The sequence below is a fragment of the Pipistrellus hanaki genome (genome assembly GCF_964339955.1).
Source record: "Pipistrellus hanaki genome assembly, chromosome: 1".
Lineage (NCBI taxonomy): Eukaryota > Metazoa > Chordata > Mammalia > Chiroptera > Vespertilionidae > Pipistrellus > Pipistrellus hanaki.
In genome coordinates, this window is record NC_140503.1 from 33,232,813 (window position 1) to 33,257,622 (window position 24,810).

General features: G+C 36.2%; 1 protein-coding gene across 5 annotated transcripts in view; it reads right to left on the minus strand.

Moving 5' to 3' along the window:
- KIAA0586 overlaps positions 1–24,772 on the minus strand; it is a 95,073-nt gene extending 70,301 nt beyond the window's left edge. Inside the window, exons 1-15 of one of the 5 annotated variants that reach the window (XM_084894695.1) lie at positions 24,665–24,760; positions 23,895–24,186; positions 22,896–22,966; positions 19,721–19,790; positions 18,685–18,754; positions 16,140–16,314; positions 15,154–15,375; positions 12,512–12,662; positions 10,311–10,478; positions 8,801–8,924; positions 6,914–7,046; positions 5,777–5,994; positions 5,275–5,347; positions 2,560–2,781; positions 1,497–1,671 (exon numbers count right to left, since the gene is read on the minus strand). In XM_084894695.1, coding sequence (XP_084750821.1) covers positions 1,497–1,671; positions 2,560–2,781; positions 5,275–5,347; positions 5,777–5,994; positions 6,914–7,046; positions 8,801–8,924; positions 10,311–10,478; positions 12,512–12,662; positions 15,154–15,375; positions 16,140–16,314; positions 18,685–18,754; positions 19,721–19,790; positions 22,896–22,966; positions 23,895–24,093 — 2,071 coding nt within the window. In that variant the 5' untranslated portion in view covers positions 24,094–24,186; positions 24,665–24,760. Of the gene's footprint in view, positions 1–1,496; positions 1,672–2,559; positions 2,782–5,274; positions 5,348–5,776; positions 5,995–6,913; positions 7,047–8,800; positions 8,925–10,310; positions 10,479–12,511; positions 12,663–15,153; positions 15,376–16,139; positions 16,315–18,684; positions 18,755–19,720; positions 19,791–22,895; positions 22,967–23,894; positions 24,187–24,625 lie in introns of all 5 variants that reach the window. The other 4 variants (XM_084894694.1, XM_084894697.1, XM_084894696.1 and 1 more) reach the window with 4 other exon arrangements.
- Between the last annotated feature and the right edge of the window lie 38 nt (positions 24,773–24,810).

A 24,810-nucleotide genomic window follows, 5' to 3' on the forward strand; every position in this document is an offset into this window, starting at 1 on the left:
AAAAAGTTTTTTTTTCTTCACTTTTGCTACTTATGGCTCTCTGAGAACAGCAAAAGTGCCCATGAGAATTTTTTTAAAGGTGATTTTAAAAAATATTGTTTTCATTAATTTTTTTTAAAATATGTTATTATTGATTTTAGAGAGAGAGATAGAAACATCAATGATGAGCGAGAATCATTGACAACATGCCCTCTACTGGGGATTGAGCCTGCAACCCAGGCATGTGCCCTGACTGGGAATCAAATTGTGACTTCCTGGTTCATGGGTTGATGCTCAACCACTGTACAACACCACCAGGCTCTGATTTTTTTTTTTTTTTTTTAAGAGAGAAAGATACAGGGAGAGAGAGAGAGAGAGAGAGAGAGAGAGAGAGAGAGAGAGAGAGAGAGAGAGGGAGAAAGAGAGAGAAACATCCGATGAGAGTTTAGAAACATTGATCAGCTGTCTGCTGCACACCTCCTTACTGGGGTATCGAGTCATTAACTGGGCATGAGTCCTGACCAGGAATCGAACTGGCAACCTATCAGTGCATGAGACAACACTCAAACAACTGAGCCACACCAGCCAGGGCCCCATTAGCATTTTTATGATAATATACAACATATGGCTGATCTTTCTGTTCACAAAGAACATGATGGACCAAGACCTTCAAGGAAATGTCTACTTTCCCTAAATTTTAATTTAAATTGTTCCAGGTTCAACTCATAAATGCAAATTTTATCATGTTTTATCTGAAGACTAGAGGCCCGGTGCACAAAGTTTGCCCAGTAGAGGGCATGTTGTCAATGATTCTCGCTCATCATTGATGTTTCTATCTCTCTCTCTAAAATCAATAATAACATATTTTTTAAAAAATTAATGAAAACAATATTTTTTGTTTTGCACCCTCTCTAATCCAGAACCCCTGTGGAATCAGGCCTAAACTGGCAGTCGGACATCCCTCTCATAATCCAGGACCGCTTGGCTTCTAACCACTCACCTTCCTGCCTGCCTAATCACCCCTAATCATTCTACCTGCCTGCCTGATGTCCCTAACTGCTCCTCTACCTGCCTGATCACCCCTAACCTCCTTTGCCTGCCTGCCTGCCTTATCGTCCTTAACCGCAGTTGCCTGGTCAATCCTAACTGCCCTCCCCTGCCAGCCTGGTCGCCCTAACTGCTCTCCCCTGCCTGCCTGATTGTCCCTAACCGCCTCTGCCTCCATGGCTTTGTCTGGAAAGACATCCGGATGGATGTCCAGAAGATGTCTGGTCTAATTAACATATTACCCTTTTATTAGTATAGATACTAATTCTATATTTTTCTCCACTTACTCCTATCTTGTGCCTTAAATCAGGTCTATTATTTCCCACTCCCTTGGAATTGTTTTTCCATCCCTAAAACATTGTATAATTTGAACTGTATTTATAAGTAATAAATAAAAAGCAAAAATTAAACTTAACATAAAACTGATACCATAAAAAAGGAGGTTTACCACGAAACATGAGGTTTCTTACCTTTAACCCGTTCTATTACTTTTGGTCTCTGTGGTTTGGACTTAGCAGATGGAGAATTAAATCTGAGATATGGCCCTTTTTTAAGAGTGCTGCGATGGCACTGATAAATTGGTTTTCCATAAATTTGTAACATATAATCTTCATCTTGTATTGCTGTGGTTGCTTTCAAATAACCCTAAGTATACAAATGTATTGATCTCACCAACAAATAGTCATCAAACACTTATCTCAGGTTCCTAAAGCCTCTGTTTGCAAGCTTAAGTACTATAGTAACAATGACCAGGTCAGAAAAGTCCTATATTTTAAATGGTTCTTAAATTCTGGATATAGTTTTCAATCTACAGTTTTAAAATTTTAAAGTTATTAAAAGCATGAAAATTAAATACATAAATCATTCACCCAAGAAACATGAAGGTTTTTACTCTACTAGGAATACTTTCAGCACCAAAAAGTAAAGTTTAAACACATTTTATATATTACACTCAAGTACAATAATATAAGTCTTTAATGATTTTCTACATTTCTGATCCTACCTTTAATCATAACCTAAATAGTACACAGAAAGGCAGCATTTATTGAGCATCTACTAAGTGTTAACCTTTGAGTTAGATGCTTCATTAATGTGCCCCCAAATCCGTGTCTGGCATTAAGAAAGTTAGAGCCTTGATAGAGCAGCCAAAACATTTCATCCACAGCACCTCGTACTATGCCTCACCAATCACTAGGCACTAAACATACATTTGTTAAACCGAAAATAAACAAACACTATACATATACACACACAAGAAGAAGTACAATTTTTAGTACCATAAATTTCTAATTTTTGGACTAGATGATCTAAAAAACTGTGATTCTAAGTGTGAGAGATCTCAGGAAGGAATTATGTATTTTATGCAGAGACTTCCACATTATGGATATTCAAAACCTAAATATCAATAGTTTAAAATTAGTTCACACTTGAATAGTCCTTCATATTTTTAAAACATTTTCATACTTATTATCTTAAAGAAAATAATTAGTTTTAATGCAACATTTATGCCACATAACCAGAGTAGGATCTTACTTCTTTTCTCTCTTTCTGTAAGCTTGAAGCAGGCATGCTCCTCATAGGTGGGTTTTTAAAATGCTCCTCTTTTTGGTTTTGACCATGTTTTCTTGGGTTTACAGTATTTACTGTTTTGTCTTGCTTGTTGGATTTAGTATCTTTACTCATATTCTGAGCTTTCTTGGTCCGTTGATTCTTCTGATCAAATCTCTTTTGTTCATCCTTTTTTGCCAGTTCATCCTTAATGTAATCAAAATTAAAATTACTTAAAATCTATCCAGATACTAATGCTTTAAAAAACATTAAAGTTTGTATTTTTCTGCTATAAAAATATAGTTTAGCAGTTTTTAATGCTTTATAGACAAATAATATTGGCTTACATATGAATAAAAAATTCTCAGGAAGAATGCACAAAACACTTAGAAGATTGGTGTCTTATGGAGCAGGGCTAATGAAAAATATCAGATGAGATAGAGGTAGGAGGGTAACTTTTCATTTTAGAGCTCTTTAATGTTTGATCTATATGACTGGAGAAATTGTTCAAAAATTAAATTACAAAGTAAGTTTCAAAAGTAAACAACTTTGTAATAAAACTCTGAAATAAATATAAGTTAAAGTTGCTTGAAGGTTTCAACAAACATTTTATATGAAATCCATAGTAATAGTGACATATATTGATAATTGTCTGCACACTCTTAGTTCAGCTTTTTTCTGGTACATCAGATAATAGCTAGTATCAATTCTTCACAACCACATTAGAAATATATAATCATAAACAACAAAGTGCAAAAATATATTTCAGTATTTATTGCTGTGGAAACTGAACTGACATTTCATCTTGCTGCCACTGTGAATAAACATATACACACACCTTACAATTAGGAATAAAACACTTTGCACCCCAAGATAAAAATAACAGGGCTACTCTGTCTAGTTCTACTTCCTCAAATATATAAAATTTTAAGACTTTTCTTTAAATTACCTACCCCCTAATAAAAATAACTCTCTAGACTTGAGTTCGTGAACACACAATGCAATATACAAATGATATATTATAGAACTGTACATTTGAAACCTATATAATTTTATTAACCAATGTCAGCCCAATAAATTTAATTTAAAAAATAAAAAATAAAAAAAAAATAAAAAAAACTCTTAAATTTTTGCAATGCCAATGTCTGAAGACATCCTGCGGATGTAACTAAGGGGGAAATTTTCCCATCTGGAACTGACTTCTGTAAAATCAGTAACCTGAGAAATCCTGGAGTATTTTCCCTTTAAATAACTGGTATTTTTACTTTGGTAGTCCAATGCTTCTAAAGCTGCTGTTTTGAAACATTTTTTTAAGTATACTTCTTTCTTTTCAAAATGCTTCTGCTAGATTTTCTTTCAAATATTCATATTCTAGTTATTATCCAACAATTTTCCAGAAAAGGGCCATAATATAATTTATGAGATAAAGCACTTAAGTAAAATGAAACTTACTATTAAATAAATATAGTGAAATTAAGAATTATAAGTGGAGTTATATATAAGGGATATTTTGAGAATAAGTATCTACATATATAAAGAGCCAGGGTCTGTAATGTCCAAAACGACCGAAGTATTACAGGTGTCCCTTTTAGTTTTTTTTTCTTCCCATTGATCTCCTCCACCTTGCACCCACCCTTTCCAGGCCTTCGTCAGACTATTGTCTGTGTCCATGGGCTATTCCTATCTAATACATAAAAATCTAGAAAGATTTAGAGAAAATAAAATAAAAGATATGCCAATTTTGTAAATTGGTAAATATTGAAGAAATGCTGAAATTGCTGCGTAAATAATGGAAGCCAAAACACAACTCATGAGATAAAGTTAGTCATTGTAACATAATAAAAGATTCCTGCCGAAACTGGTTTGGCTCAGTGGATAGAGCGTCGGCCTGTGGACTGAAAGGTCCCAGGTTCGATTCCGGTCAAGGGAATGTACCTTGGTTGCGGGCACATCCCCAGTGGGGGTTGTGCAGGAGGCAGCTGGTCGATAATTCTCTCTCATCGATGTTTCTAGCTCTCTATCCCTCTCCCTTCCTCTCTGTGAAAAATCAATAAAATATATATATATTTTTAAAAAGGTTCCTTTCACTAAAGATACTTATACACATAATATAACAGTGGGGGTTCAGAATGAGCCTCACCAAGATGTGTCTCAGTGGTATGAAGATTTTTGAGCTAAGGGTAATTTTAGCTTCAGGCTCAAGTGAAAATTCTGTCCCTTCCTCTAAGTATCTAAAAAAAATTGAACTAGAGGCCTTGCCCATAATAAGACATTATCCTATATAATAAAAGACTAATATGCAAATTGACCAAACAGTAGAATGACCGGTCACTATGACATGCACTGACCACCAGGGGGCAGATTCTCAATGCAGGAGCTGCCCCTGGAGATCAGTGTGTTCCCACAGGGGGAGTGCCACTCAGCCAGAAGCCGGGCTCATGGCTGGCAGTGCAGCTGCAGTGGTGGGAGCTTCTCCTGCCTCTGTGGCAGCGCTAAGGATGTCCGACTGATGGCTTAGGCCTGCTCCCCATCAGTTGGACATCCCCCGAGGGCTCCCGGACTGCAAGAGGGTGCAGTAAGGCTGAGGGACCCCACCTCCGAGTACACAAATTTTGTGCACTGGACTGCTAGTATACTTATAAATTGGAAACAATGTTATCTCCTGGGAATTAATTCTTTTTTTTTTTTTCCAAAATCTACCTGAATTTCTGCAGAAATAGCTTTAATCCACTCATCCACTGTCTTTTTGATCCGAATCTTCTCTGACATCTCTCTACAAAAGAGAATAAAGAATTTTCTCTTTATTAGCATTTAATGTCCTGAGAATAGAACCTGGATCAGATCTCTTACATAGTTTTGAATCCACTGTGTAGCCCAATATCCTTCACCCGAAAAGAAAAAAACAATGTTATTATAATAGTTTTCATCAAACAGAAGTGTATTTGTAAAGTATATATAAATCTCAGAAGAGATGTACCTAAGAGAAACAAAAGTAAAGGGAACAGTCACATTTGTAAAAGTAATAGTAACATTTATAAATCCAAATTCAACTCCATCATAAGCCCATATCATCAAAGGAAATAAAAAACCTTTTCTAATGATTAAAACATATCACACAAAATAAAGAGCTTAGAAAAAAATTAAGAAAGGCTGTATGCTGTGGTTTCATAAATAACCTTAGGATAACAACATCCTGTCTTACCTGTTGCTAGATAAAGCACTGATAAGCGAATACATGGCAGTTCCATCCTTTGCACGAATAATAGCTTCCAGGTTTTCGTCAAGTACTTTTTTATTGTTCTGTACTCTTCTCAAAATCTTCTCAGCTTCTTTCAATATGGACCTCGTACTGGTCGTTTGAAGCTTAATGGAATTCTGTGGAAAATCAGCAAGCCTCGACATAAGCAGAGATTCTTTTGGCTTAAAAGAAAAAAGGGCAAAAATGTCACCATGTAAACCTCATATTAATTATTTTATTCCAAATAAGAGCTCTTATTATAGTTGGGGCCATATACTATGCCAATCCTATATAATAAAAGGCTAATATGCAAATTGACTCAACGGTGGAACAACTGGTTGCTGTGATGCACACTGACCACCAGGGGACAGACGCTCAACACAGGAGCTGCCCCCTGGTGGTCAGTACACTCCCACAGGGGGGTCGCAGCTCAGCCAGAAGCCAGCTGCTGGAGCCTTTCCTGCTTTCATGGCAGTCAGACATCCACCCCCCAACCCCCAGAGCTCCTGAATGTGAGGGGGCCTGGGCTGAGGGACACCCCTCAACCCCTACCCAGTGCACAAATTTCGTGCATGGGGCCTCTAGTTCATTATAAGGGCTCAATTTGCCAAATTTCAGAGTTTTAAAAGAATACTTGGCAAATAAGGTTTCTTTCCATTTAGAGGTACTAATGTGTATGTTAAGTGAAACAGAGCTGAGATGCCCATAGGAGTGGTAGGCAATACAGTGGCCAATAAAAACTGTATCTGGTGAAGCTAAATCAAAACAAGAAAAGGGTTGGCTCTAGGTAGGCATGGCAGACCTTATGAACTGGATAAACAAGGGTTCACCCATGGTTTTCCCTCCCACTTCCTTCCTCTCCAATAGAAGCGATAAAGCTAGACAGGGCCATGTGGCTCCATCCCAGCCACAGAGCAGGAAGCAGAAATCAGTGAAGGCTTCTGAAAAAAAAAATTTCACAGAGAACAGACTGGAAAAACGTGTTTTTTTCAGTGCTTGGTCTTCATATTTACTCTTGCTTTCTGCCTTGATAACTTTTCTATTTCTTCATAATTTTTATCTTTGCTAATTATCAATTTTAGTATCTTGTTGCCACTTTACCTGGAATAAGCCATTTGTTTCTTTCCTCTTTTGGCCAAGATCATGAAGAACATTATCAGACGTCTGCACGGTCACCTTAGCTGCACCTATTTCTTCACAGGAAGGAAATCTTTGAGAGAACAGAGTAGCAATGCTATAAAAGATTTAAAAATAAAGTTTCCTAAATTATCAAATTCAGAAAATATCTGATTATATACATTCTTAGCTATATGGATTCTAAATGGTGTTCTATTAAAACTGGACAGTGAAGTTAATCAATCATATGATTAAACATACATAATACAAAATATCACAAGAGACAAAATTACTCAGACCAGACTGGCTTAGGCACAATAGAAAAAGAGCAGGAAAGGTTTTAGTTAAAGAAGCTAACGTGTAGAAACACTCTTAGAATGGTTGAGTAAGAGCCTCTGAAAATCCTCTTAAGAGCAAAGAGAACAGTTGCAAAAAATGGTCAAGAACAGCTTTTTCAGAACTCTGGAAATTAAACAAAGGCTTTCAAAACCTGAGAAACATTAATCAAGAAAATGGATAATTCTAAGTAAGAACAGGAAGATTTGTGGCTTTTTATTGTTGTTAATCATCACCCGATGAGGCTTTTCCATTGATTTTTGGGGGAGAGAAGAGAGAGGGAAAGACAGAAAGAAACACTGATGTGAGAGAAACACATCAAGTGGCTGCCTCCTGCACAAGCACCAACCAGGGCCTGGACTGGGGAGGAGCCTGCAACCAAGATATGTGCCCTTGACTGAAATCGAACTCGAGACCCTTCGGTCTGCAGGCCGACACTCTATCCATTGAACCAAACCTGCTAAGGCATTTTTGTGGCATTTTTAACATGCCCCATTCCCCCAAACCCTTTCCACAACTCTGTGGTACCCCCTGAAAACCAATAGCATCAAAACTACTAACAAGGAAGAAGCAGGTTTAGAGCCCCTGAGCAAGTCCCATTCACAGGGTTTCTCTTTATTTGATTTGCCTCAGAGCCAGCTCAGTGAGAAACGCTGTCCCCAGGTCATTTTCCAAAAATAGTGGCAATTGTCTAACATCTCAGCTGCCTGAGATGGCCATATCAGTTGAGGTGAACAAGAGGGTTGCCAATAAACTAAAAATCTGAGGAATGAAATGTCCATTATGTTTTTAAAAAGTTCCAACACAATACTGGGGATCTAGAAGGTCATCTGCACATACAGGGCTATGTATGCATACCTAAGAAAGACCTGAGAAGGGACTAATCTCTCACATCTGGCTGAACTGAAGCTCTGTGCAAGCAGGAAGTTAAGGCTAACCGAGACTTAAAAATTGCCAGAGCTGCCAAAACTGGTTTGGCTCAGTGGATAGAGTGTCGGCCTGTGGACTGAAGGGTCCCGGGTTCAATTCCAGTTGAGGGCATGTACCTTGGTTGCAGGCACATCCCCAGTAGGGGGTGTGCAGGAAGCAGCTGATCAATGTTTCTAACTCTATCCCTCTCCCTTCCTCTCTGTAAAAAATCAATAAAATATATTTTTTTAAAACTGCCAGAGACTGAAGGAGTGCCCCAACACACACACACACACACACACACACACCCCTTGGCAAAGAGAGGGAGACTTAATCATTCAAAGTAGTTAAGGAAATCTCTTTCTAATCATTAGTAGATTTTAGCTAACAAAATAGAGAATTGCTGCATATGACAAAGAATAGAGATTTATATTTTTAGAAAATTAAATATACTCATTTTGTAATTATATTACAGAAAAGGGGGATATACATTAGCAGCAGAAAATAGCAAGTAAGTCTAAGATAATTTTTAAAGCAATGTAAAATAATTACAAAAATTAGTAAAGAAACTTTAGAAATGTGAACACTCTTTTCAATCTAGCTTTTATTCTAATCCCTTGTTTTTACCTGTCTTTCCTTTCAGGATTCCATCCTATTTTTGTCCCAGTTAGTGAGGTTTTGTCTGAAGATTCACTTATTCTTGTCAAAGAATCTTGCTTATTCAAAATTTGTTCCAATAGCTTTATAGTTCCTACAATAAGAAAAATATAGTATCATTTTTCAAGTACTACTTCATTCTTCTTTTATATCAGTGTTTCCCAAAGTGTGGTATCGTACCCCCAGGGGAATGGGAAGAGTTTGGTGGAGGTACACGTTGCACCAGAGTTTGGTGGGGATATGCACTGCACTGTGCTTAGCTGCGCCTAATTCTACGTTCTCATGAGTATAAGGGGTACTCAACATTACGAAAATTACAGAAGGGGTACACATGTCAAAAGTTTGGGAAACACTGTTTTATATAATACTTGAGGCCCAGTGCACAAAATTCGTGTCCAGGGCAGGGAAGAGTTCCTCAGCCAAGCCTGCCCCCTCTCCAATCTGGGACCTCTCAGGAGATGTCCAATTGCCTCTCACAATCCAGGACTGCTGGCTCCTAACCCCTCTGCCTGCTTGTCTGATCGCCCCTGACTGCTCCCCTACTGGCTGATCATTCCTAATCACCTGGCTGGTTCCCATTCCTCTCTTGTGAGCTCATTTGTACCTGTCTGGTCCCCTTTTGAGTGTCTGAGCCTTGAAAGCATGAGGGCGTGATGACCATTTGCATATTAACTCTTTATTATATAGGATTTCACACATATTTATACTAAATTAGCTTCTTAAGTTGGTGATCAACTCAATTCACTCTACAATGTAGACTATAAATACATTCATCAAATAAAGCTAAAGTTCAGGCCAACTTTATTTTTATTACAGAAAAAAGGAATTTGAAAGAGAAGTTTTTCTTCATAGCAACTATTACTTGAATCTTCTCTTTAGTTTCATCTTTAATGAGACAACATAGCAACCTTATTTTGGTGAACTTGGTTTTTTAAAGATTTTATTATTTTTTTAAATTCCTTAAAGCTCCTCAAATGTTCAAGACAGGACTTAAATACATTTAAGAATATAAATTTATACTTAACATGTTCATTTACTTTTCGTAAAGAATACTAATATATTTAAGGGTCTAAATTATTTCAGGTCATTTATAAAAGTTAACATATGAACATTTTTTCCAACTGAACACAGTAACAAATGTTAAATTTCTCTTGAGTTTTATTATTGAAACTCACACCTAAAAATAAGAAAAGATGCTCTAAAATGATTAGCAGTGCATTATTTTTTATTAAAAGCAAAATTTGTTCAGGAAAGGTTAAATAACCTATAGAAGACAATCAAAATACAATCATAAGTGTATATCTCCAACTCCTTCTACAAAGAATCTAAACTAGCTTGACATACCCTTTATCATTTAAAGAAAAATATTAAAAATTGACAGCTCACTTTAGTTTCTTTAGCTCATTAGAAAACTATAAATATTGCGTGGAAATCTGTTCCTAACAGAAGGAGTAGGTGCTAATAATAATTTCTTCATTACCTGCATGATCCGATATCTCCATATTTTCTTTTTCTTCTACAGGATTTTCCCTCTTTGATATTTTATCATCTTTTGAAACAGGTATAGGAGCAAACTTTCGAGGTGCTGGTGTCTCCAAAGGAGATTTCTGTTCATCAAAACCTATATCTTCAACCTCTCTTGAAGGTGCTTAAAAGAAAATAAATTTAACTTATTTTTTAAAAACTTGATATTGTAGAGTTTTACCCTTCCCCATATTTTAAAAATAAAACCAAAGTTATAAAAGATATACTAATTATTAACAACTATATAGAAAAAACTTCATCCTCACTAGAAATCAAAAGAAATCAACAGACTATAAATATTTTATATATACAGCTAATAAATAAGAAAAAAATAAATATGATCATATTCAGTGCTATGGTGAAAATGGCATAGACAGACACTGCTCATGGCAATAAAAACTGATAAGACCATCTGGTATTAAGTATAGGAATTACTAAATACTCAATAGACTATCCTTCAATCATTAAAAATAAATATTATGAAAATCTATAATAAAAAAAGTGTAATATGCTAACTAGACCGGATGTCCTTTGGGATGACCTTCCGGGGCTGTGAGGGAAGCCAGATCCCGGATGCCTGCTGGCAGCCGGAGGGCAGCCCGGGTCCCAGGTGCCGGGGGGAAGGAAGGCCTGCTCTTGCACAAACTTCATGCATCGGGCCTCTAGTAATTATGTGAACATGGGAAATACTTTCAGTATGCTAGTAAAGTATTATAGTAGTATAAAATTATTTTTTTGCTACAACTACAAGGACATAAAAATGATATATGCCCTAGAAAAAAACATAGAAAAATGTAGCTTAATTTGAATTTTTATTTTACTCATTTTTTAAAAAAAAAATTTACTGTCACTAAAATACACAAAAAAAAAATTCAGTACACAATCAATAAAATTAAAAAAAAAAAGGTATCATCTTCCTTTAAAACTCAAGTCTGAAAAAACACAAAATTATGAGCAACTATTTTTCCAGAATTGAGGATGAAACAAGTATCTACTTTTATAGAAAAACACATGGGCCCAGACAGCATGGCTCAGAGATTGAACATTGACCTATGAACCAGGAAGTCATGGTTCCATTCCCAATTAGGGCACATGCCTGGGTTGCGGGCTCAATCCCCAGTGTGGGGTGTGCAGAAGGCAGCCCATCAATGATTCTCTCTCATCATTGATGTTTCTATCTCTCTCTCCTTCTCCCTTCCTCTCTGAAATCAATAAAAATATATTTTGAAAGAAGAAAAATAAAGCACATGGGTAGGTCATACTGAAACCTGAGTTCTGGCAGTAGCTCTGACACTCTTACTCTCAAGCCAGATGACCTTGACCAAGCAAGTCATAACCTTTCCGTGCTTCCTCTTCCTCTCTTCACAACTTAAAAATAGCCTCATCTCACTTCACAATAGTTTTTTCAGGACCACTCATTTGTTGTAAAACGTAACGCACTAACAACTATAAGGAATCTTTAACCATTTGTACGCCATAGCGTCTGTAGATGCAAGCGCAGACCTTTTTCAGTTAAATCCAAAATATCGTGGCAGTTAACTGGTTAATATGAATGTAATAAAAAAATGTTCTAACAAATCAAAGGTTGGGGATATTGTACAAGTGTCTGTATATCATTAAAGGAACAGCCCTTGATTTTCATTAATTCATTATTCAAATATCAACAATTTGGAACACATTTATTCATTTATTTTAAATTCCAAAGGTTTAATACAAATAAGCTATGTATTCATCTATTATTATAAACAGAGATTTTTAAAGTCCTATTAAGATAGACAGCCTTGCATTACTAACTCTTTGAAAATACTTAGAAATAGTTTATAATTATACTCAGGTGGTTTCTCTCCTGACAGGGGGGGAAAAAAATACTAAATGCTCAGTTTGCCAGAGACCTGGAGAATTGATTATAAACAAGCCTGATACTAGATAAGTAAAATTTTTCTACTTTTGTAAGTGCTTCTGACAATTTATGAAGGTTATTGATTAAAACAAAAAAGGGCATGATCAAGTTTCCAAATGACCTAAAAGTTGCACAACCTACAAAAAGTACTAGTAATTTTATAAAGCAAAGGCTTAATCTTCTACAACTCAATAATATACCACAAAGAAAATTTAGAGCTGACATTTTTAATTCATAGAGAATTACATTTGTTTTACCTTGTTTGCAACCAAACGTGCTCTGTGAAGCTAGGTCACCGCTACCAGGGTTAGAGCGGTCCAGTTTGACAGGCCAGTGCTCCGCTGCTCTGGGAGGCCCAGTGACAGGCTGAAAACTACTAGTCTTGAGCGCAGCGCTAATGAAATGAGTCTAGAAGAAAATTGCTTTAGTGATTTTAAATATCATTTGAAAGAGTGAGGAGACAAAATGCATTGAAATTTATGAGAGGACTTAAAACCATTCATTAGACCTAATAACAGTTGAAGTAAACACATTACATAAAGGATCCACTGCAGCAGCTACCACTGGAAGGATACAGTATCACAAAGGCCTAGATTCAGCCTGGCTCTGCAGTGTGACCTTGAATTTGTATTCATCCATGCTAAACCTCAGCTTCTTTCTTTTAATTTAGAGATGGCTCAGGGGACACTGAAATAGGCCAGGAGACGACCTGAAGAACGGGGACCTCTACTTCAAACAGATAATTTAAAAACAAAACATCTCATCATTTGTATTCTGGATAATTTTGTTTGAAGTAAAAGATTAAGACCATTGCTAGTAAGCATTTAAATGGCAGCCATATTTAGTAGCAGCAATAATATATGTACTTATATATAAGTGGAAAGTACAGTGATAACTGTTTTCAGCATTATTTATTAAAATATCTAAAATGTAAAAATATCTTACCTAATAAAACTGATTTTAAAAGAGGTTTTATGCCAAGTAAAGAAAAACCTAAAATTATTTATATGTTCACAGAATTCTTATTAATGTGTAGAGATCTCTCTACATGAAACAGATGGGAGAGATTCAATATATTTACTAATTTCATTAAGTATTTATGGAACTACTAATATACCTAGTATGTCACTGAAATCTCAACTTTCTCTGTAATTATAAGCTTTAAAAATAAAACTGAATGAGCAAAAATTCCAGTCTTCCAAAATCAGAAAATCAATAAATTACATATTTATTAACAAAAGGATGGAAGAATGGCAGACAAATAGGACACGTAGGACCCTGTCTTTAAGAAATAAATATGCTTTTCAATTGTGTCATCTCATTTTTTCCTGAACAAAAAATACATTTTCTAGGTAAAGAAGTCAAGGCTCACAGTACAGTTATTTGTAAACTAAGAAGAGAACTCTCATAGACTTACTTCCAGCCCTCACTAGACAACATGTGGCACACTCAGTTTTAGTTATGCACGGAGTACTTACTAAAACTTCACATTGTCTGCCCATAATCATCCAATAAAAATAGTATTGTCAACCACATGAGAGCTCAAGACAAATTCTATTAAGAAGTCAAACTAGCTGGTTTGGTTCAGTGAATAAAGCATCGGCCTACAGACAGGGGATAGAGCCTCGGCCTACAGACTCAAGGGTCCTGAGTTCAATTCCAGTCAAGGGCAAATGCCTTGGCTGTGGACTTGATCCCTAGGAGGGTGCATGCAGGAGTCAGCCATCAATGATTCTCTCTCCCCACTGATGTTTCTATCTCTCTCTCCCTCTCTGAAATCAATAAAAATATTTTTTTTTAAAGATAACTATAAATATATAAAAAAGTCTTAAGAATTACAGTATATTGGTGTTCACTTTGTGAAGCTATAATAAACTTATTTTTGCATATTCTTCTAAATGTATTTTAATTTAATTTTTTAAGTTTTAAAGTGGCACTTGAATTAGAGAAAAAGTAAAATAAAATCAATGCATTTATAATGCTGGTCACTTACTCATTAAAAAAAAAAAAAAAGTATGTTATGTACCCGAATTCTGGATATTATCCCAAAACTTGGAAATTCCACAATAAATAAGAAACTATACAATCAGCTTCTTATGAGGATAACTTATTTTTATTTTTATTTTACTTTAAAAAAATATTTTATGGACTTCAGAGAAAGGAATCATTTAGTGTGTTTTGAATCAAGACACTGAACAATGTTCAAACCTGTAATTAATTGCAGAAGCAATATGTATTCTGGATGGTTCTCATCCAAGTGTGTGCAACAGTTGGAGAGCTTTCGATTTCTCATACCTGCTGTCCCAGAATCTTGAGAGGTAGAGCATGTCTATTTTTATAAAGCTCTCCAAGTGATTCTGATGAACATTCCCAGACTAACAAACACTGATGTAAGAAATAATTGCAATGGGATATGAGCATTTTTAAAATGGCATGAACAGAAATACCACAAAAGGAGAAGCCAACTATAAGGTCTTACAGAACTAGTGACATTTGAACTAGAAAGTACAGAGTTCTCCACATAGAAGGGAAGAATGATAAGCATTCATTATTTAAGAACTAAAACTCTTACAATCTAATGAGCTATTGCAATAACCAATGAACAGCCGAAACCGGTTGGCTCAGTGGATAGAGCGTCGGCCTGCAGACTGAAGGGTCCCAGGTTCGATTCTGGTCAAGGGCATGTACCTTGCTTGCGGGTACATCCCCAGTAGGGGGTGTGCAGGAGGCAGCTGATCGATGTTTCTCTCTCATCGATGTTTCTAACTCTCTATCCCACTCTCTTCCTCTCTGTAAAAAATCAATAAAACATATATTTTTAAAAAATAACCAATGAACATTAGCTTAGAAATCCAAGGGATAAAGGACATGGGATGTGTACTGGCTTTGTTATAGATACCTGAATATCTATTTGTTGTTTTTGTAGTTTCTCAAGATGCCTAATGTGCTGCTCCATAAACACATTCATTTGCTTTTCATGATCATGACAATGTTGTTTCTCATGTTTATTCTGAAGGCTTGCTTGCTGCTCTGTAACACGTTGTAATTGTTTATCAGTCTCCTGTAACTTATTAAGTAATTCTGTAACAGAATGAACCTTTGCTTCCAAATCACTCTGCACCTATGGCAAAAAAAAAAATCGAAAGATATTTTAAAAATATGCCCCATTACTGAAAATGTTCTTTAAAGCAATTGGTATTGAGAAATGATCAAACCAGATTTTTATCCTTGAAATCTCTCATGATTTGATGCCTTTATTTTTATAATCAAAGAAATAAAAGGCACAACGCATTATCTTTAAATAGATATTTTCTCTTCATAAAAAAAATACCATATCTGCCACACAATTTTTATAATACCAGAAATAAAATGCTTAATTGGGAATTAAAAGGAAGGAAATACCAAAACAGAGTAGCTGTTGATACTTCATCCGCCTCAGGCTGAGTGAGGTCAGCAGCCTGGAGTTCTAGTCTCGGCTCTGCCACCTATCAGCTCTGGAACCTTGTGCTACTCTGACCCGTTTCTCAGTTCTCCCATTACGAGCTGTGGCAGAGGTGATTTCTAAAGTCCCTTCCAGCTCTAACATAAGGATGGCCGAGTGTCCCAGGTTGCCCGGGGCTGGGGGGTTCCCAAGATGAGATATCTTTGGGGCTAAAACTGGGAAAGTCCCGGGTTATCTAGCATTTCACAGTAATGAAGGGGATCTCACAATGCCTGGGAGGTAATATATCACCACAAACAAGAAAATTCTTTCAAATGGAGAGCAACTAGCATGTCCCTAGCCTAGAGCTGAACACAACCATTTATAGAATCAGTTTCTAATAAATACTTTCCCATTTTACAAAGTAGTTAGGAATGAATGAATATCTGGGGAGAAAAATATACTTTTATCAGTGGAGCTGCTGTTGCAATGGCGGCGGCAGTTGCTGCAGCCACAGTGGTAGCTGAGTCAATGCCACGGGGTGAAGTTCTAGGCTCCTGAGCAACAGTGTCCTTTTCTGTACCTGTGTCCTCTAAAAGCTGTACCTTTACTTCCTTAAAAACAGGCATGCTCTGAGCTCTGTAAATAAAAAAGGAATAAAAATATATTCAGTAAGCTACCTTGAACCGTTTCAAGAAATACCTAAGTGGTAATCTGCTGAGAGTGGTTTTTCTTGGTTTTTAAAAAAAATAAATTTACTTCGCTCTATATTTGGCCTAAAGATGACAATGACACAACCCATTGAAAAAAACAAAGACTCCCTAGTAAAAACAAACAAACAAACAAGTAAATCGGCAGGAATGAGCCCCAGCCCCAGCTGCTGGATTTTCCCCCTTGATTTTTTTTTTAATTTTATTGATTTTTTACAGAGAGGAAGGGAGAGGGATAGAGAGTTAGAAACATTGATGAGAGAGAGAAACATCGATCAGCTGCCTCTTGCATACCTACTGGGGATGTGCCCGAAACCAAGGCACATGCCCCCGACCGGAACCGAACCCGGGACCCCTCAGTCCACAGGCCGACGCTCTATCCACTGAGCCAAACCGGTTTCGGCCCCCCCTTGATTTGTAAAGAAGGCATAGGACAGCTCTCCAACTTACTCCTCTCTGATATTTCCTCATTTCTACTAAGAGCATGATTTTCCTCTGTCTCAAAATGTTGAAGTTATCTTGACTCTCCATCCTCCGCTTAACCTTCTCATAACCACATGAGCCATCAAATTGTGTCAATTATTTCATCACAATTGCAGGAATAGTGTCACAGAACCACAAAAGCTGGGAGAACCCAACAGGCCATCCACCCTCATCTCCTAATGCTACAATGAAGAAACTGAGTTCCGCAGAGGACTTAATTTATCCAATCACATGACTAGTAAGCAGCCATGAGGATCTGATTCCTAGAGGTCTTCCCCGGACACCGAGCCTCCTCTCTGAGACACTTCTCCCGCTCCAGTGAAGCATTTCATCGCCTCTTGCCAACTATTTTTATTCTTCCAGTTCTGACTTGCTTAAAAACTTCCCACACATGCCCTCGCCAGCTTGGCTCAGTAGACAGAGCATCAGCCTGAGGACTGAAAGGTCCCAGGTTCGATTCTGGCCAAGAGCATATGCCTGGGTTGCGGGCTCGATCCCCAGTAGGGGGTGTGCAGGAGGCAGCCAATCAATGATTCTCTCTCATCATTGATGTTTCTATTTCTCTCTCCTCCCTTCCTCTCTGAAATCAATAAATTTTTAAATACTCCCCACACATATTTCTCCACCATTAAAAAATCTAAAACTGTTCCTTCTAGCAACTAAATTGGCAAATTTCTTCTGGCTGGCCTTCCATATAGTTCATGCTTTGGCCCTGCCCTAGCTCCCTCTGTGTACTCCTATCACTTCACAAACAATTCCCTGGAGTCCGCTCCTCACTCACTGTACCACACCACCCCCATACACTCTGTTCTCTCAACCAGCTTCTACCCACTTATTATAACCTTCTTCTGCAAGATCCAACATCAGCCTTACCTTTTTAAATAAGCTTGTCCTCATAATACTTCTTCTTGATCTCTCCTTTCATTAACTCCTTTTGCACTGACTGCCTATATCACACAACTGAGAACTAACAGCCATGCTATGGTTTAAATGTCTATACAGGGCAGCTTAATAATATATTGAATGCAATGCTGTTTCCTTTGAGCTCTAATTACTCTCCCCAACTAAGTTCTAAGCAACCTGAGTCCACATATCCTCTGATGGTAAATGATAACCATTGTGTATTTGGAACTACTTGACCTCTGCTGTAAGGAGGATAGCGATGTGATTAAGACCATAGGCTCTAAAGCCTGGCTGCCTGTGTTTGAATTCCAGCCGAGTGTCTACTTGCTAAATGACATAGGGAAAAATCAATCTCTCTGTGCCTCAGTTTCCTCATCTATAAAATCGAATTCTGTAAAATTGGGATAGTAATAGAATGCATTTCATTGGATTTTGTGAGTATAAAATGAGTTAAATCACATAAAGTACTTTGAACAGTACCTCTTCTATAATGACTATTAATAGCTATTGAATATATGTGCTAAGTACCATGAACAATGCTTTTTTTTTTATATATATATTTTTTATTTTTTACAGAGAGGAAGGGAGTGGGATAAAGAGTTAGAAACATTGATGAGAGAGAAACATCGATCAGCTGCTTCCTGCACACCCCCTACTGGGGATGTGTCCACAACCAAAGCACATGCCCTTGATCAGAATCGAACCTGGGACCCTTCAGTCCACAGGCCAATGCTCTATCCACTGAGACAAATGGGCCAGGGCAACCATGAACAATGCTTTATACATACTGACAAACATATATTTCACACATCGAAAAAGTTTTTCCTATATCCAAACTATAAAGTAAAACTGATTTTAGAGAACCATATAAAAACAAGAAGTGGCCCGCCTATTTTCTGTAAGTGCAACTTACTTTTGTTTTAAAATTGCTCTGAGAGCATCTTTCTGTCCCGTGGTGTACTGGGAAATAAAGATGTCATTTGCTGCAAAATAAAAAACAAAAATATACTTCAGATTTCTGAAAATTTGTTAAATTTTAATAAGTACTAAATAAAGCACCTTTTTAAACTGAAAGAATATTTAAGAATTCAGCAACAGGATTTCACAATTTTAAAAAGGCAAGACACAAATGACTAAATGTCAATAGTCATATCCTGAGGCCCTACGGAAAAAAATGTTATCAAAACAAACAAACAAAAACAATACCTGGGGCCAAATTGGGAATTTTTAATCAAACTCTGTTTAAAATAAAATCAAATCAACTTTTAAAAAAAGGCATTATCAAATAAATTTTTTAAAGCACCACTTTAATCTACTATCTTATCGAAGACTATCCAAACCTTGAATTCAGAATTTATAAGCAGGTTTCTAGTACCAAAGCTATACAATAGGTTGGTAGTAATAAAATTACCTTTACCATTGCAAACCCTTTTCTGGAGTTTTTGAGATTCTATTAATAGCTTAATTTAGAAGGAAAAAAATTTAATTAAAACAAAATTAATAAGAAAAAACTATTAGGTTGTTTAATGAATGTCTAAAACTCAATGAATACATTAAAAATATAAAACTCTATCCTTAAAAGAAAATTTTGATACATGTTCCAACATGGATGAACCATGAAGACATGCTAACTGAAATAAATCAATCACAAAAGGTCAAGTATGGTTCCATTTATCTGAGGTCTAGTGCAATTCACAGAAACGGCAAGTAGAATGGCAGCTGCCAGGGGTTAGAGAGAGGGGGGAATGGAGAGCTGGGGTTAGTGGGTAATACACAAGTTCAGTTGAGGAAGATGACAAAGTTCTGGAGATGGATGGTGGTGTCAGCTGCACAACATGTGACTGTACTTAATGCCACAGAACTGTTTGCTTAAAAATGGTAAAAATTGTAAATTTTATGATATGTATATTTGACCACAATTTTTAAAAAAATCAAATGTATCCTTTTACCTTTTTGTCTCTTGTTCTCTTCTATTTTATCCAAAGGGAACCCTTTCACTGCCACATCTTTAGAAAAATCCTTTGGAATACGAAAGGAAGAAATAAAAGGCTAAATAAATGTTATGATTTATTACTTATCAAGTACTATTTGCTAGCCATGTCACTGCTATATTTTGGGAGTGCAGGACTATATGCTTTATATACTTAATTCCCATCACCACCAGAATGCTTAGATACCTTGAAGCTACTCAAGGATTTGTTGAATGAGTAGTAAGCTGTCAGACAAGTGAATGAGTAAATTAATAAGCAAGCAACTATGGCCCTGAAATTCACACTCATATCCCAATTTGCCACTTCTAGCAGAGCAAGTTGTGTAACATCTCAGTTGCTATAGTTAAATGTGAAAATCTCATACACAGTGAGTCTGATAGAGAACATAAGGATGGCCAGTTTATGGCACAAAATCACAAATTTACCAAAACATTCATCACTGAGCTCATAATGTGGTATCAGAAGGCTTCTCTATATAAGCCATACCTACTGACAAATAGCTTTCTGTTCACATGTGCAACTTCATCTGTAGATTATATTCATGGCAAAGTCACCATGACTTTTTTAAAGAACTAGATTCATTCAATGCTCTATTCACTTGCCTTAGACACACCTTTTCTTTTTTTCTGCTACATGAGAAAAGAGAAAATCATAAAAGAAAACTGATCCAGGCTATTGAGTAATAACAAGTGTTAACTTCCCCCAAAAAAAGCAATTGAAACAGGTAATAATACAGAAGGCATCTGGGAAATTAATATAAACAACTCCTACAAATTGGTAAGAAAAAGCATAGCACATCAATATGTAATTCATAAAAGTATAGATGGCCACATACATTTTAAAAATTTCTAATTCATTAATAATAAAATAGAAAATAAAAGGATGAGATGCCTTTTACATGTAAAATGGCAAAGACTTTTTAATTTTAATGCTCAGTATTAATAAATGGGGAGATAATTCTAGTAATGACCTTAATGGAGAGAATATATATTGATAAACTCTTTCTGGAGGCAATTAAGAAATATTTCAGAAGTGTGCATGTCTGTTGATTTAATAATTTTACATCTAGAAATTAATCTTAAGGATATACACCATCATATACACCAGAATGTTCATCACATGGTTTACATTATAAAAATTAAAGAAAAAAATTTAATGTCAAATGATAGGAATATGAACAAATAATGGTACATACATACAATTAAATTCTATAAACCCTTTAAAAGTTTCTAGAAAAGATGACAGAAAAATATTCTTACTACTACTTAGAAAAAAATATCCTTAATGCTACTTAGTTATAAAATAATATGGTCCCATTTCACAATATATATTCACAGATAGGGGGAAAAAAATCTCAAAATGTTAACAGTTATTGGTTTTAAGTCATGCAAGTTCTTTTTTCTTTTTGTATTTTCTACAATGAATTTTTTTAAGTTTTTATTTTCTTTCTATATATATCTAAGGATTAGCCCCAAACAGGAAAAGGAACATCTTATCTTCTGGTACGAGGGAGAAAAGAGGTATAAATAGGAGCATTTATAAATGTGAAGATATCAGGAACAAACTCGTTCAGTTTTCTAATTAAAATAGCATAGCCAAGACAATCCACACTATAATCTTAGTACTCATTTATGAAACAAAAACATGATGCAGAGAGATGGCAGTTTGTGTTCATGATAAAATGCTAATGAACTAGGTTTGTTTTGCAGGCATACACTGCATTAGATAAATCTACACAAAACAAGCTGTGAGCCCATATTAACTGTAATGGAATCCTGCCTGATCATCCTCATGACAAATGTTACCCATTTGTCTTCAAACATACATAAATAATTTTCCATTCATTCAGAAAATTATTTAGATAATGAAATTCAAATAGCATTAATCATTAAATAAGGCCTGCTCAAAAAGAAACAGAAAACACCAACCCAAAGGCTAGGCATTTGCTCAGGAATCAAGTATGGTGTGTAATTATACATTTTTTTACTGTGAGTTTTTGAAAAAATTGACAATAACTTCAAATTAATTTTTAGTTTACCAGCCTCAATTTTCAAAATATTGTCAAAAAACTTAAGGACACAAACAACTATGTGGTGACTGTGGGAGAAGTAGGGGTGAAGGAAGTTATACGGGGATAAATGGTGATGGACTGAGACTTGACATGAGGTGGTGGATACACAACACCATGTACAGATGACGTGTTGTGGAATTGTGCACCTGAAACCTGTATAGTTTTGCTAACATGTGTCATCTCAATAAAGTCAATAAAAAGGAAAAAAATAAAAACAGGGGGGAGAAATCCCAAAATATTGTGAAACTCTCTCTTATAGACTTATTAAATTGACAATACATAGGTCAACATTATAATTACTGGTCAAAATCTAATTAGACTACATCACCAAAACATTTTATTTATTTATTTGTTTGTTTATTTATTTATTTATTTACTTTAATATATTTTATTGATTTTTTTACAGAGAGGAAGGGAAAGGGATAAAAAGTTAGAAACATCAATGAGAGAGAAACATCAATCAGCTGTCTCCTGCACACCCCCTACTGGGAATGTGCCTGCATCCAAGGTACATGCCCTTGACCGGAATCAAACCTGGGACCTTTCAGTCTGCAGGCTGATGCTCTATCCACTGAGCCAAACCAGTTTCGGCAAAACATTATATTTATTATCAAATATTGTTAGCACTATAAAAAGTTTAACATGAAATTTTCATGTTTTTTTTTAGAGACCCCTCAAGAAAATACCCACAAAAGACTCACAATAGTTTGTCTGATGTATAATCACACATTTTTTATGTTGTTATTGTTTCTGACCTTTACATAATGTCTCTTGTTTAGAATACCTTTTCCTTAGATAATAGCAGAGCTGTTTTTTTTTTTCAATTACACTATTTCTTTCCGAGGTCATTATCTTACTAATGGATATTTTTTATTCTATGGAAGGCTTTTTCCTTAATGTCTCAAACACTATTTAAATCACCATTGTTGTATGTCAAACATTTCTCCTGGTAAGTGAAATTTAAAAACAAGGCTTGCTGCTAATCAAACACAACCTAAGAATAAATTATTTGACAATACTGAAAATTTCAACATCAGCATAATTAAGGATCCTTTTGCTTACACTTTCTGACACAGGGGGTGTTTCTAATGGAGGCTGGTAATCATTCCTAGCTGAAGCTAAGTCTGATGAACCTACCAAAATAAAGAAATTAATTTTAGTGATTTTTCAAATCAGAACATTACATGTAGAAACTGTACAGGTATGACTCAAGAGCTACTAGAATGTATAAACTCCACATGAATGCAAGACCCAAATTGGAAGCCACATTTCAAGCAAAAAAAAATAAAATAAAATGAGATTTTTACAACTCATATCTTGGAAAATATGGGTCAATATTAACAAGCAAGTGAGATAAGTATAAAATGGTTTTAAGTATATCATTACTCTGTTAGATTTGGACAAACTAGGGCAGAATCACTTGCCATGAATAAAATACCGTATGTATATAATATAAAAGCCCGATTTAACAGCAGGCGTGTGATATGCTGTACCAACCAAACAGCAACATTATAAAAGCATTTTTTTGTTTGTTTTTGCACATTATATCCATTAACTTAATCCTTACAATTACCCATGAATTGGATAAAGCATTTTCACTGAGGTCCATAAAGGTTAAGTGAATTAAAATATGAAAGCATCAAATGGCAGAAGTTTTGTTTTTCTACTACGCCAAACTATCATAATCCAAACAGAAAGTAAAGTATTTGGTAAGAAGCCCTAGGAGTGAAAAATAAGCTCAGCATACAATTATGTATGTCCATCACAGATGGAACTGGAAGAGTACACAAAAGCCACACAAAGAAAAAACACAGTAGGAAATGTTCCAGTTTCATTCATTTTATCTATTTAATACTATTGGATGCAGGCTATGCCTGGCCGTTTTCCCGGGGAACACCATCAGTTTTTGACACCTGTACAAGCTAAACATATCTCACGTTTGTGGATTTAAACATCAAAAATTCTTTACGCTTTGAAACACACACGCAAAAAAAGTGCAATAAAAACAAAACTTAAAATTTACAAAAATCAACAGTTGAAAACTATGTGGGAATCACATACCACGTAACGTTCCATTCAAGCAGGTCCCCGTTCTGAGAGGAAGATGTTTGTTTGCAGACCTCGCTGGAGGAACACAGGACACCTCGTCTCTCAGCGAAGCCAAATTATCTCCCTGGTTTGGAGAAACCACCTCACGCAGCCTCCTCGCTGGTATTTTAACCCTTCTTTTCTTTTCCGGGCTAAACTCGGGCCCTTTCATATTACTGGCAACAACACTAGTCTCGAAATTCTATAGCAGAACTTGCTTCTGGGTCCATAAAACTTCAGAACAAAATTTTCACCGCTTTGAAGACTGGGGAGGAGGTCGGGTAAGAGGCGCGGGGGAGTATAATAAGGAAAACGTGAATTTCAAGTGATTCTGAAATATGCATTCATCCACTTTTAAACAACGTCTAAACAGACTATACACAAAGCTAGCAATTTTAATTTTGGTACTTAATGCAGCATAAAGACTAGAACATTTTTACCCATTAATCCCACTCAGTCTACAAATGCTCCAGGCCATGGATCTTAAACTGGAGATAAAATGATTGTATGAGCATAATAATAACCATAACAACCGTGCATTCTCCAGCCCGAGTGCCGGCGAGACAAAAATCAAACAGATGCAGAGGCGGAGTTAAGATTTGCTGGGCGGAGGAAGTCAAGCAGGTAAAACCCAAATGCTTTTTTTCTCTCTCTAATTCCCCACCTAAGAAGCTTAATAGCATTATTCAGCCAATGAGTCTTACACATCCCTCTAGTTGCAAACGCCGGACACCTAAACTCACGCCTCCGAGCCTCCAGAACGCGGGGCAGCCTCACAGCCGCAGGTCTACTCGGACCACACCTTCAGTTGCTCGCGGGTCAACACCCACTTCCTTGTCAGCCCGCCCCCCCTGAGAGACAACACGCATGCGCGCCTAGAACAGTGTCC